The sequence below is a fragment of the Phacochoerus africanus genome, chromosome 2 (assembly GCF_016906955.1).
Source record: "Phacochoerus africanus isolate WHEZ1 chromosome 2, ROS_Pafr_v1, whole genome shotgun sequence".
Lineage (NCBI taxonomy): Eukaryota > Metazoa > Chordata > Mammalia > Artiodactyla > Suidae > Phacochoerus > Phacochoerus africanus.
In genome coordinates, this window is record NC_062545.1 from 248,575,578 (window position 1) to 248,590,531 (window position 14,954).

General features: G+C 38.2%; 1 protein-coding gene across 3 annotated transcripts in view; it reads left to right on the forward strand.

Annotated features, from left to right (window-relative positions):
- SLC44A1 (solute carrier family 44 member 1) overlaps positions 1-14,954 on the forward strand; it is a 210,861-nt gene that overhangs the window by 47,626 nt on the left and 148,281 nt on the right. For all 3 annotated transcript variants that reach the window (XM_047768087.1, XM_047768089.1, XM_047768088.1), the window contains exon 2: positions 11,515-11,604. In XM_047768087.1, the coding sequence (XP_047624043.1) occupies positions 11,515-11,604 (90 nt within the window). The remainder of the gene's footprint in view (positions 1-11,514; positions 11,605-14,954) is intronic.

Sequence of the window (14,954 nt, forward strand, 5' to 3'; positions counted from 1 at the left end):
GCTAATATTTCTCTTTTTTGTTATACCCTCCATAATTAAGTAGCATTAATGGAACTCAAAATGAGAAAAATGCATTATAAGTCTAACTATTTAAAAATTACGCTATCCTCTTCTATTGCTTGTGCATTTGCAAATGCTCTTTTATAAATAGTATAACTGGAACATGGTATAATTTCATACCATGTTTTTGAACACAACTTTTTGTCATTATCATTTTTATATGTTACTGTGCAAAGTCTTCATAATTATTCTTATGATTGTTTAATATTCCATTCTTATTTTTAACTTTTCTACTATTAGATAGTTAATTTCTAATTTTTTCTCATAATAGTACCATATGAGACTTCTAACATGCAGCTATTTTAATGTTTCAGATTATTTCCTTGGGTTTTTTAAAATGTATTGCCAAATTACTTTCCGAAAGTGCCTAATCAGTGTACACTGCTTTCAATTTCAGCATAGTCTTTTTTTTTTAAATTCAAGTATAGTTGATGTATGGCATTATAGAAGTGATTCACAATTTTTAAAGGTTGTACTCCATTTATAGTTATTTCAAAACATTGGCTATATTCCCTGTGTTGTGCAGTATAGCCTTGTAGCTTTTTTTATACCTAACAATTGGTATTTCCAGCCCCCTTCCTCCCTTCTTCCCACTGATAACCACTAGTTTGCTCTATATATCTGTGTCTCCTTTTTTGTTCCACTCACTAGTTTATTGTATTCTTTAGATTCCATATATAAACATTATAAAGTATTTATCTTTCTCTGTCTGACTTATTTCACTTAGCATAATACCTATCCATGTTGTTGCAAATGGCAGTTTCATTCTTTTTTATGAGTTTCAGCATAGTCTTAACCAGCCTTTATTCTGAATGTGTTTTTCAGTGATAGCATCATTCTAACCATGAACCTTTATGCTCTGGTTTCCAGAAATGTATTGTGAGAGAGGCTGGCACTGTCTGTATTCATGTCTCCCAGTGGGTGTGTGACTGGATACGTTTTGGAGAGGATCACAAAAAGGTCTCAGAGAAGGCCTACTCAAAAGAATAGACTTTGTTACCTAGCATTTCCAAAACTTATTTAAATCTGCAATTTATTTTTCTCATGGAACCTACTGACAAACATCTTTGGGAAATGCTCTCCTCATTGTAGTGTGGGAAAAGGAGCCAGCGTGTGATGCAATAGAATGCTTTTTGGGAAATGATCTCATGCAGGAGAGGCAGTGAGGATGTTTGCTTTAACATTATGCTACTCGAATAAGAGCCTTGTTCATTCATCCATTAAATAAATTTACTGAGAGCCTATTATGTGCCAGACACTGTGCATCTGCTGGGGATATAGCAGTGAATAAAACCAACACATCCTTGCCGAGAAGTAGACAGTAAGGTGGGAAAAATGGACATTATATGTTCAGCCACTAAAGGGAAGATTCTGTACACATTGTTTCTTGTGGAATAGGCTTTCACTTGAAGAATTTTAAGTGCTTACTGATCCTTAATTTAAACAAAAAATAGAAACATCCTCATCCTCAGAGTTGGTAATCAAATAATTATAATGTGAAATGATAATAATTGTGATGGTGGTATGTATATAATGTGCTATAGGAACACAAAAGAAAGGAATGTAATCTATATCTTTGTAAGTTGTTTAGCTATAATAAGGATTTGTTCCCTTAAGAGTTCTTAGGCACTGTCACAGAACTGAATATATATTTATTTCTATGCACAATTGCTGTAGGATAAAAACATCTTCATTGGCAAAGACAGTATTTAATTTTGATTTAAGACATAAATTTACTCACTCACTAGCTATGTTATGGTCAGTGTAGTTCCCATGTTTCTTTTCCCTAAGTCATCATATTCTTCATAAGTCAGTTCTTAGCCATTCCATTAAGGAAAGAAAGCAAGATTGGAATGAGAATCCTATTTTGAGTACCTATGAATTCCAGCTTTGAAAGAAATGGTTCCAGTATAGCAAGAAAAGTCGGTAAATCCATTTGCCATCTGGAAACTGTAGCAGGTATGAGGTGCAAAGTACAGCTTTGGTCCTATCAGTCTGCCCTTGGTGTCCTGAAGTACTAAAGATGTTCTCACACTTGTAGAAGGTGATAGGGAGAAATGAAGCCCATAAAAACTGTATGATTTATAAACAAAAAACTGAAATAGTAATCTTAAATTTAAAACATTGCTTACCACTGATTCAGAAGAAAGGCAAGTTAGAAATGCTTTTTGAGAATTATAGACAAGGCTTGTCTGTGTAATTTTGATCATGTTTCATTGGTGATGGAGATAAAAGATGCTTTTAGCTATGTTGCAGGCAGAGGGAACATGGCCTCTGCCCAGTAATTATCACATGCTCATGTGTAAGAATGACAACCTCTGAGAAGTCTGATATAAGAAGGATGTCTTTGTAACAGAGCCACAGTTATTTATTTATTTACTTAATTATTTTTTAGGGCATTTGGGGAAGAATGAAGTCATTGGCAATATCTTTCTCCGTGGTCTTTCTGTCACTGTATAAATACGTAACTTAGCTCTAGTTGCTATTTCCCCCTTTTTCCTTAAACGGATGAGTGTTTTTGGTTTAGCATAAAGTTCGTGAACTAAGAAAAGCCATTGGACACAGATTCCTGTATCTTTCCACTCAATGTATCTTATTACCTTTAACTGCCTGTTAAAATCATGGTTTTATTTTTACCTTTCAAATATGAATTGCCTTCACCAGGCTTAGCAAATGAAACGGATTACTTATGGTAACTGTAAGTAGTTATGCACTCCAAATCCTTGAGAGAGCTTTCCCAAAGGACAGGCAATGTCTTTCAAAATCCTATTACGAGATTTTATTTTCAGGTGCTATGAACAGAAGGCTGAAAGCCTCCATGTTTTATTGCTACCCAACTTCGTCAGGTCTGCTCACTCTATTGAAAATTGTGGCAAAAATGATACACATCAGCTCTTTTATACTTTTGTTGCTACTCTGTGCAAATAAAAGCATATTGGGGAATTTAATGAACCAGTATGTCCTTGGAGGGAGATTTGAAGTATATGACTATTTGTCTTTAATACTGGAGGTTTTTGTGTAAAACAGATTGGCATGAACAAAATAAAGTCCTTATATATAGACCAATCCTTCCAACATATGTACTTAAATCACAAATGTCTGTGGGGCAATGACCTTGGACATGTATTCAGAGGCTTTCTGGTTGTGCCAAGGAGTAGTTGTGACAATGAAAACTAAAGTAGAGCTGCTGGAACTATGAACCTGTTTTGGAGGTAGTCTGTTTACCCAGGGAGTAGAGATTGTGATATTAAAAAAAAAAAATTGAGGGAGGGGTTTGATTTTTTTTCAAAAATTACCATACACTTCCCAAGGATACATCCTGGGAATCTGGTGGGTGAAAGACCACATCTTAGCATGCTTTAGCCTTTACACACAAGATTGGCTTTTCACTGGAGTCTTGGAAAGGCAGCGTGGATAGGTCTGTGCTGTAGAGATGTAAGCCCACAGGAAGGATGGCATGTGTATGCCTGTCATTTGGTGTGGGCTTCAGTTTACTGCACTTCCTGACTTACCAGTTTAACTTTCCTTATTGCTGGCCTGCAGGAGCATAAACATGTGTCGATGACCTTGTAAGGACAATCTAGATTCTGCTTACATTTCTAAGCTTCAGTACCTAACTGTTAGCGATGAATACTTGTGGGGATACCTCCTACCTGATAAAAGCACAGAGGTATGGGCAGTCTTGTAGTTATGAATTGCTGGCTCAAATGGTGTTGGAATCGACTCTGGTTTGTCCTTTCTTTGCAGGGTTAACATTGCCCATACCCCCACTTTTCTTTCTTTGGATCAAGCTCCCACGGTGACACTTATTGTTTGTTGTCCTGAAGGAAGGAGAACAAAGTTCCCTTGCTTGCTCTGGGGAAATGACAAGGGAGCCAGTAGTCCTTTAGCCCATCAGAAATTCCAACCTATAGCAACTCTGGATATATGTGACCAGATAATACTTAACTTAGCATTCGTGGGAATCTCACCAATGACATCCACATGAAAATATTATTCCAGTAGCTTGGTAAATATAGCCCTGCAATAATTATGCCAGAAAATAGAGGAAGATATGTTTTTTCTTTTCCAAAACCAAAAGGTCCCTTTCTAACTGGAGCAGCCGTAAAATCCAGAATGAAGAAATCTTAATGGATACGAAGTGAGAAAAATGGCTGATTTTTTTTCTTCATCAACTTAATGTTCTGTTTGTTTACTACTGAACATTTCTGAGAGGAATAATTCTTATTTGGCAGTCAATATTTCTCCTTCATAGCTAGCAAGAATTTTTAGTATGTTTTGGGCACAAAACACATTCTATTTTAGACAACAGAGGATCATTTTTTAGTGTTTACTTCAGAAGTTTATGAGGTAATTTCAACAAATCTTACAAATGTTTGCTTAGTGGTTTCACATCTCTATTTCTGCAGTACTTTTTACACATCTTTATTTTGGCATCACTCACGTTATCAGTCCTTATTTTGCCTCCCTCACTAAACTAGAGCTCTGTGAGGGTAGGGGTTGTCTTACTTGATTTTGGATCTCAGTATTTATTTGAAGAACCAACAGAGTAATAAGGAATGTTCCCATTGTGGTTCAGCAGGTTAAAAACCTGACATAGTATCTGTGAGGATGCAGGTTAGATCCCTGGCCTCACTCAGTGGGTTAAGGATACTGATTGATACCTAAGCAAGCTGCAGAGTGGGTTGCATATGCGGCTTGGATCCGATGTTGCCATGGCTATGGCCTGTATCTGCAGCTCCGATTTGACCCCTAGCCTGGGAACTTCCATATGCTGCGTGTGTAGCTTTAAAAATAAAAAAGAGGAGTTCCTGTTGTGGCCCAGCGGAAGCAAATCCGACTAGGAACCATAAGGTTGCAGGTTAGATCCCTCTCAGTGGGCCTCTCAGTGGGTTAAGGATCAGGCGTTGCCATCAGCTGTCATGTAGGTCACAGATGCGGCTCAGATCTGGCCTTGCTGTGGCTGTGGTGTAGGCTGGTAGCTGTAGCTCCGATTCAACCCCTAGCCTGGGAACTTCCATATGCTGCAGGTGCAGCCCTAAAAAGAAAAAAAAAAAAAAAAGAATAGAAAAAAAGAAGAAGAAAGAGCCTTACCTGAAAAATTAACTTAATTTGACTTAGTATGATTGATTCTACTATTTTTAAAGTGTATTTTTCATTATTTTCAAATAAATCTGGTCTATCAAGGAATGACTCAAAATGTTAGGTAATACTGTTAGTGGATTACAATGAGAGTCTTTCAGGAATCTTTGAAGTTCTGTTTTAATTAGGAGAGAGTCACACAGGCAGGATGCAGAGTATAAAAGGGGCAGGGAGCATTTGATCTTTGCCATTAGACTGGATCTTTTGACTTCCTGGATTTTGGACCCTACTTGGTTCCACATTTGAAACCTGTCTGACTCTTTTTTGTCTTAATTCTGGATTATTCCTGTTGCCTCTCTAGTCTTGCTACATATTCGTAGTTCATCCAGCCCTGCTTACTTCTGAGAACCAGATTCACATCTGCCAGACCTTTTCTTGCTACCTGGTTGGTCCCCTGCCTTGGCCCACCCTGCCTACCCTATTGATGCCCTCCAGTGATTCCTTATTTGACTAACTGGTTGTAACATAGAACTTGTCAAAACCTTTGTGCATGACTGTTATCTACAAATCCATTTACTCAACAGCTATTTCTTTATTAGAAATGAATAGAATTTTAAGACAAAACTTTTTATAGGTTTATTTGCTAGAAAATACATACCCCTACTAGAGTATATATCAAATTTGCCATAAGGCCTTGGTTTTAGCTATTAGGGCTCATGAATGAATGTGGAGTCTAGGATATAGCTGGCTGTACTATGACTTCTGTAAGAGATACTATGGAAGGATTTGCTTTCTTCTTTTTTTAATCTACGATGTGTAAAATGTAGGAAGGAATGTGAAAATGTTAAACATTGTTCCTCCCTAACTTCAAAGATATGAATATAATACAAATATAAGGCAGACATCAGCTGTGGTCCGACTTAGTTTTTTAAGGTCTGGTAATATTAGTATTAAAAATTGTAATTCTGGGAGTTCCCTGGTGGCTTAGTGGATTAAGGATCTGGCATTGTCAGTGTTGTGATTCTGGTTACTGCTCTGGTGTGGGTTCAGTCCCTGGCCTGGGAACTTTTGCATGCTGCAGGTGTAGTCAGATAAAAAGGGGAAAAATGTAATTCTGTTTTCTAGGTTATTAATTTTGTAGTGTGTGCAAGAAGACTATATAATGTGCATGTTTTTAACACACATACATTCACGCTCTTATTGTCTTTGTTTTTTTCTTTTTATGACTGCACCGTGGACATATGGAGGTTCCTGGTGTAGGGGTTGAATTAAAGCTGCAGCTGAGGCCTACACCACAGCCACAGCAACACTGGATCTGAGCTTCATCTGTGACATATAACACAGCTAGTGGCAGTTCTGGGTCCTTAATCCACTGAGCAAGGCTAGGGATCAAACCTACATCCTCAGAGACAATATCAGGTCCTTAACCCACTGAGCCATTATAGGAATTCCCACACCCTTATTTTTAAAATACTTTTATTATGGAAACTTTCAAAACTTCATTTTACCTACTTTGGGAAGTCTTTGTGTACATCTGTGTTTGTTTTGTATCATGCTTTCTGCCTGAAGATCTTTAAGATTTTTTTGTACTTCAGGTTTGCTACTGACAAATTCTCTTAGGTTTTGTTTGAAAAAGTCATTTCGTTTTTTTTTAATTTTTTTATTTTTTATCTTTTTAGGGCTGCACCCGTGGCATATGGAAGTTCCCAGGCTAGGGGTCGAATCGGAGCTGTAGCCTCAGGCCTACACCACAGCCATAGCAATGTCAGATCCAAGCCACATCTGCGACCTACACCACAGCTCACAGCAACGCCAGATCCTTAACCCACTGCTCAAGGCCAGAGATCGAACCCTCAACCTCATGGTTCCTTGTCAGATTCATTTCTGCTGCACCACAAGGGGAGCTATGAAAAAGTCATCATTTCTGAGACATTTCCTCTGGTTGTAAAATTCTGAGTTAATATTTTTTTGTTTTCTTTTTTAATTCTTTCAGTAATTTAAAGATGTCAGTCCATTTTTTTGTTTTTGTTTGCTTGTTTGTTTTCTTTGCATAATTTCTTTCTTTTTTTTATTTTGCTTTTTTTTGGGGGCTGTGCCCGCGGTACATGGAGGTTCCCAGACTAGGGGTCTAATCACAGCCGTAGCTGCTGGCCTACATCACAGCCACAGCCACAGCTATGTCAGATCCAAGCCAAGTTTGCAACCTACACCACAGCTCATGGCAATGCCGGATCCTTAACCCACTGAGTGAGGCTGGGGATTGAACCTGCAACCTCATAGTTCCTAGTTGGACTCGTTTCTGCTGTGCCACGACGGGAACTCCTGCTTTGCATAGTTTCTGACCAAAAGTTTACTTGGTCTTTGCTTCTCCATATGTAGTGTGCCATTCCCTCCCTCTTGCTGCTGTCTTGATGATATCTCTATCTTTGGTTTTCAACAGTCTGAATATAGTATGTGTAGGGTGTGTATGTGTGTGTATGTACCGTTGTGTGTGTTGTATTTATCCTACTTGGGGGTTCTCTGAGCTTCTTGGATCTGTGCTTTGATTTCTTTTGTCATTTTTGAAAAATTCTCAGTCATTTTTTTCTTCTACTATTTCCTCTGCTCCATTTTATCTTCTGGAATTCCAATTACACATATGTTAGACTATTTGATATTATCCTGTAGTTCTTGGATGTTCTGTTCTGGTTTTTAATTTTCATTCCCTTTTCCTTCTGTTTCACTTTGGGTAATTTCTATTGACCTATCCTGGAGGTTATTGATTCTTTGCTGGGCAATGTTTAATCTACAGAGGAGCCCGACAAAGGCGTTCTTCATCTCCGTTACCATAATTTTTATTTTTTACCATTTCCTTAACTCTTTCTTAAAGTTTCTATCTCTCTGCTAGAGTTTGAGGACTTAGGTTTCAGTAATGAGTTTTCCACTTATTTTCTCTGAGCCTTAGATTTCTCTTTTACAAAGCAGAACAATTGGGAACATATAATACTAACTAACAGGATTGTTTTGAAGATTAAATGAAGTCCCTTGGGTAAGTCAGGCAGGTCTCTTCCTTTCCCTTCCCTGGGTCACATGAAAGGCTTGGACTGGATGATTACTTTGATCCTATTTAGTTTCTAGATTATAAGTTTCTGTAAGTGGGAAGGGACCTAACACTGACTGACAGCCTGTATTAACCTCATGAAGAATTTGAGAAAGGGATAAAAAATCACATTTAAAAAGTGCTTTTGCAAAACAGTTTACTTTTGGTAGGTTTATGTGGATTTTAATTGCAAGAAACAGACAGCATTAAATCCAGTTACCACTTGGTTAAGTCTGTTGAAGAATCATTACATTTTTTCAACTGTTGGGTTTCCTGACTCACTTGAGAAATTTCGTGGCTCATCAAACATCTCACTCATTTTCTCTGTGCCTATAGGATTTTAAATTATTGGGTTGACTCCCAAATTTTGCAGTGTGAGGAGAAACTAATGGAAGTTTTTTACTTTTTATTCTCATCAGATTTTGCTTTGCAGTCACAATTTTGGGTTCAAATCCTGGTTGCACAGCTGTGAAACCTTATTTAACTTTGGAGCCTGAGTTTCCTTACCTGTGGAATAGGGATGGTCCCTACATCAGAGGGCAGTTTGAAGGTAGAAAACATAATGTGTGTAAAGCTTTGGGTATAGTGCCTAGGTAATAGTAATCAATAATTAATAGTACTGAAAATAGCAGCCAAGGTGAAAGATGCCACCATTAAGTTCAAAGTTAAGTAAACAGAAGGGGAACAGTAAGTTTAATGTTCTTTTTATACTTTTAGTGAAAAGGTCCACCTGGTATAGGGTTATTTTAACTGAAAACTGAGTATTGGTAAATAAAAACTGTAACCAGGAATTAATGCCCAGTGTGTGACAGGTGCTTCATTTAATCCTCAGAACAGTCCGTGAGGTAAGTTGATCCTTCTCAAAGAGGCTTTCTTTGTCTGAGTCGGGGTGACCACCCCCTTCTTAGTATTTCTCTGCTCTGCTTTGTACTCCGTGACTATTTCTTAATATGTAGCCCCTCCCCCCTTCTCCACTTCTCATCCTCAGTGAAAGGTTTTCTGTGCGTTTGGCCCAGGAGTGGCCCACCGTTGAGATATTGAATTGTAGTGTTTTTCTGGTCAAAATGAAATTCTACTTTCTTTATGGTATAGGTGAAAATGTAAGCATTAAAAGCTGGATGTTGGTCTGAGGTAAAAATACAAGAAAATGCTCAATCAGTCTGAACTCTCCCCCTCCCCCCATATATACTGTTTGTTAAGATAAACAGATACAGTATTTCAGAGTAGCCAGTTGTTCTAGAAATCATCTTAGAGTAAATGTAATTAATTCCACAGGGGTGTTAAAGTTCTATGTTTGTAAGTAATTTTACTGTCCTGGTGATTATTCAAGATTGAAACTATTTAATACAAAGAAACATTCTTTATTCAAACTGAGAGCAACTATCTTCCAAAACACAGACCACAATACAGGCATTCTTATTGGAATAACACAGGGAATAATGTCAAATTATTTTTGCAGGGTTTTTGTTGTTGTTGTTGTCATAGCAAAAATGTTCACAAAACTGCATTTCTGATCATAGATTTTTTAGAGTTGGAAGGAACCTTGGAGATTTAATCTCACTCCTTCCTGCCACCCAGAGAGATGAAGTGATTTATCTAAAGGCATGTCGCTAACTAATGATAGGGCCAAGGGGAGAACAGAATCCTTAATCCATTTGCCACACTGTTACATTCCTCTGGGAAAAAACTGCCTACTCACTCTTGATTTTTAATGCTAGTTAGAGTCTGGGGGTGAGGTTTTTTCCATGACTAACTAGTGCTCTTTTGTTTGCTTGTGTGGGTGTCTGGGAACAAGCTCTCAAGGGTGGTGGTTTTTTTTTTTTTTAAGGAAAAGACCTTTGGTTAACATTTAGGGGTCAGAAAGGAGTGGTTGTAGCTCCAGCTCTTTGCCCTCAATGTCAATAGGCAGGTATTTTAAAGTTGAGTTTCATAATCTGGGCTCTGAATTCCCTAAACATTTAAGGAAATTATGCAACTATGTCCTTATCTCCTGAGAAAAGAATCAGTAGCTTTTATCAGGTTGTCAGAGTTAAAAACTGTTTTTGAAGGAGGGAAAGCTGAGCAAACCTCATTGAGAATTGAGTCCCTACTCCTGAATTCTAAATACCAATTTTACTGTGGGGCTTCCTTATCTAGAGCCGCCTTCTGCTGGTCCCCCTTCCTGCTGACAGGCCTTCTTGGATCTTGTCATGGAAGCCACTGGAGGCCCCAGCCTTCTTTTTCCAGGAACTTTCACCATAAGTTTCCCAAGGGTACCTTCTCTCTCCCTTCTGTGTCTACTGTTTGCCGGAAAGGGTGGAGACTTAGGAACTTTTGTTCATTAGATAGTTCTGGAGTGTTGTATCAGTTACTTTATAGTTAAAAGGGAATTTGTGAGCTGACTTGAAAGTCTAAGACTGTTGCTGTATGAAAAAAAAAATGCACTCAGAATTTCAGTCAATACTTTGCAAGTTGACTTTTAGGATGCCTCTAGTTATTTAGTTAGGGAATCTCTGAAACTCCCTAGAGTTTCTAGAAACAGAAGAAGTCTGTGCATAGTGGTTTAGGAGTTGCCCAGACCTATCAGTAAAAGTATTTTAATTTTGTTTTTCTGTTCCTGAATTTTATTAGACTTAGATGACTCTACCCCCAATAGGAATTGATTTTAATGGGCTTCCTTCCCAGATGAGAGCATATAGAAATCAACATTCTACATTTTTAAGTCTAGCATCTAGACACACAAAGAAAAAGCTATCGCTAAGATTGACGTTAAGAAGAATTTGTTCCTTTGTTTATTCATTTTAAAAAGATCTTACTGGGAGTTCCTCTGTGGTTTAACAGGTTAAAGATCTGGCATTGTCACTGCTGAGGCTGGGGTTGCTGCTGTGGCTTGGATTTAATCCCTGGCCTGGGAACGTCCACATCCTGAGGGTGTAGCCAAAAAGGAAGAAACAAAAACAAAAACTCTCACCTTGCATCCTTAGGCATCATGTTAGATGCTGAGAAATGAGAAGGGGTCTCTTCCCTTGCAAAGCTCACAATCTGTTGGAGACATGGATCAATCAGTAATCACTCAGCATACTAACTGCTCTGATAGAGGTACCAGAAAAGCATTGGGATCAGTACTCTGCCTGGCCAGGAAGAGAAGTGGGTGTTAGGGTAAAATACACAGAAAAATGACATATATTCGAGTTTGCATCTTAAAGATATTGTAGGAATTGTCAGATGATCTGGGTAGCAGTGGTGTGTTTTTGCCTTCCTAATCTTAACTAAAATTTACATTCACCACTCTCTTATTTTGTATTTTCAATCAGAGCTCCAAACGAGAATGGAAGCCACTGGAGGACCGTAGCTGCACAGACATACCTTGGCTGCTGCTTTTTATCCTCTTCTGCATTGGGATGGTAAGAAACTCACAGAATCAGAACTCATGATATAAGGGTATGAGGGAGAGTTGGCTTTAAGAGGGAGCTCATTATTTATTTACTTGTATTTGTGAGTAATAAATATTACTTACAAATATTTACTTACAAATATATTTATTTACAAAAATAAGTAAATAAATAATTCTTCTTGAATTGCTTATAACTAGAAGTCCAAGGATACCATTGAAGCAGGTAATTTTTTTTTCCCATACAATTAAGTGGTGTTTGGTACCCACCCCTCTTTTTTTTGGTTTGCATGAAAACTGAGGTCAAAGTTAAGGAACAATTGAAACTCTGTCTCTTGACTAGATCATTTCAGAAAGGCAAGTCATTTGACATAGATGTCTGTGAAATGTGATCTTGATGGGGTGGTGAGCAGAGTGATGGTTATGGAGTCTGAGTATTTATCCAACCTAGTCACATGAACGTGATGTTTATTTTTGTGTCAGTCAGTTTCCTTTCAGAGACTTGGTGGACCTTTCTATAAAATTAGAGAGGTTTTTTATTTTGTTTGTTTGGTTTGGTTTTTTTTTTTTTTTTTTTTTTTTGCTTTTTAGGGCTGTACCTGAGGCATATGGAAGTTCCTAGGCTAGGGACTGAATCGGAGCTGCAGTTGCTGGCCTATATCACAGCCATAGCAACGCCAGACCCGAGCTGTATCTGTGACCTACACCACAGCTTGCAGCATCACCAAAATATGTAACCCACTGAGCGAGGCCAGGGATCGAACCCCTATCCTCATGGATACTAGTCGGATTTGTTACTGCTGAGCCACATGGGGAACTACTAAAATTAGAGGTTTTGCTCACTGATATCTACAGTACTTCTAGTTTGACATTTTTTAGTTCTTCCTAGAGGGGAGGCTGGTTGCTCACTGCTTCTTTCTCTTACCCCACACTAAGCTCCTGCTGCCTGCTGTGTCCACTGTAGTAAGTGGATCTCTCAGTTGGAGGGCAAGGGAGCTCGTGATTTTCCAGTGGGGTGGAGGATGGGGAAGCAGAATCTCTGGTACAAAGTGTTGGGGCTGTGCTTATTATTTTTTTTTTTTTCCCACTCTTCTCTGTAGGAGTTTCCCCACAGGCTTCAGGGACTTTAGCGTGTCACTGCCAGTGTGATGGCACACTATACAAAAAGTAGAAAACAGCTATTTTAGAGCTAGCTGATTATTTCGAGCTAGAAAGGACTTAGAAATTCTCATCTAGGCGTCACCCTCATCACACACATTAAGAACATCAAATCCTGGAGAAGAAAATGACCATCCCGAGGCCACACTGCTAGTTAATGGCCGAGCTGGGGACAGAGCTCAGGCCTCTTACCTTCCAGGCCAGTGCTCTTTCCTCCCACCTTGTTTCCTCTCCCTCGAGGGGGCTGCACAGACAGTATTGTTTGCCCTTCCTTTGTCTTTGCGACTCAAAACGCAGTTATGTTACTTTAGGCACCCTTCTTGTTACTCCAGTGTGAGTATATTTAACCTGCTTTTCCCCATACTTTTTATTATTTTTTTTTAGGAATCTTATTATTTTTTATTTATTATTACTTTTTTTAAAGTAATCTTTTTCCGTGTCTGTGGCTGCCCCACCTCACCAAGGTCATTTGAAAATCACAGAACAACCCTCATCGTGGCTAAAGGGCATAAGTGTAGGTACCAGTCCAGCTCTTGAATCAAGGAAAAGAAAGCAGCGAACTTTGATGTGGTATAATAAATCAGTGACATAAGGATTGAAACAGAGCTGCAGCTGCTGGCCTGTGCCACAGCCACAGCAAAGCAGGATCGGAGCTGCGTCTGTGACCTACATCACAGCTCATGGCGATGTCAGATCCCTGACCCACTGAGTGAAGCCAGGGATCGAACTCGTGTCTTCTTGGATATACTAGTCGGATTCGTTTCTCCTGTACCACAACGGGAACTTCTGAAAGTTAAAGATAATAAACAGCTCAGTTTCACCAACTCTAGGACATTTAGAAAGCATCAAAATATCCATTTCCTACCTTAGGATTTGTAGACACTGTTCAAGAGGCTACTTAGTTTAATGGAGTAGCAACTGAAGTGCAGTATGCAGAGGGTGGAGAACATTCTTTGCTAACAGAATTAGCCACAGCGACTTTCTGCCCCCTGAATTTCACCCTGGGACAAATAGCAGCTGACCTTTCAAAATTATGTTTATAAAAATATGTACCTGCCACCCGAGGTGCTTTTGATTTTTTTTGCTATTTCTAAAATAGCTCAGGAAAGTGCAATCATTAATGTTAATAGGTTGATTTGGGAGTGACTAGAGAGTAAGGAGCTATTTGTTTACTGAAACGTTTTAATGCAATGGTAATTAATATAATGTTATTTCAGTGGGATGGTAATTAAGACCCACTGTGTGTACTTTTCAATGCAGGCATAGTGTTATTTTCTTCGGAATGATTCTTTTTATGGGTTACCTTCTTGGAGGTGAGCTTATATCAGATTTTGCCATGTGGAAAATGGAGAGATCTCAAAATTCTCTTGCCCACCAAGTGGGTACAACAGTAGACCAAAGTTTTTTTGTCTTCTAAGGCTTTTTTTTTTTTTTTGGTATGTTTTTTAAAAGTTTTGTTTTGTCTTTACCTTTGGATTTTATGCTGTAGTATCTTTAAGAGAAACATTCAACACATTTTTTTTTGAGCATTATCATGGGCTTGATGCTTTCTATATATATTTATATGACTAAATTCTCTCAATTACTCTATGAAAGGGCTTTTATCCCCAATTTACACGCAAAGAATAGTGAGGTTAAATACTAGCTTGTCTACAAATATACTGCTGCCCCTGAGAGGCAAAGATAAAACAGGAACCGGAACTTTCTGCCACTTGCTTCTGCTTTTATGGTCATCTTCTTTCTCAATCCTCTTGCAGCCTATTGTTCAAATCATATCTTTACTCACTGCCCTTACTTGCAATTCTTTGCTCACTCCTTGCTATTTATTCTCTAGTTCTAAAATACATTTAGATCTTGTCATCTTTCATTCATCGTCACCATGAAATCTTTTTATTTGCAGGTGTTCATCATGTCATAAATACTTCTATTTCTCTTTTATTTCTTCCCTTACTTTTCCCATGCTTGAATGGTGTAGAATTTAGGGTATTTTTTTAAAAGTAAATTGCTATCAGCCTTCTTGAGAGCTATCATCTTCCAGATTTGAACCTATTCAATCTTTTGAAATTATGGGACATTGTCTTACCCTGTTCTAAAAAAATTACATGTAACACTATACTTCTAAATGTCTATTTTTCATTAAGGGCCAGACAAGTGGTTCTCAGCACTAGCACCATGTTAAAATTAGCTGAGATTAAAATAAAAATG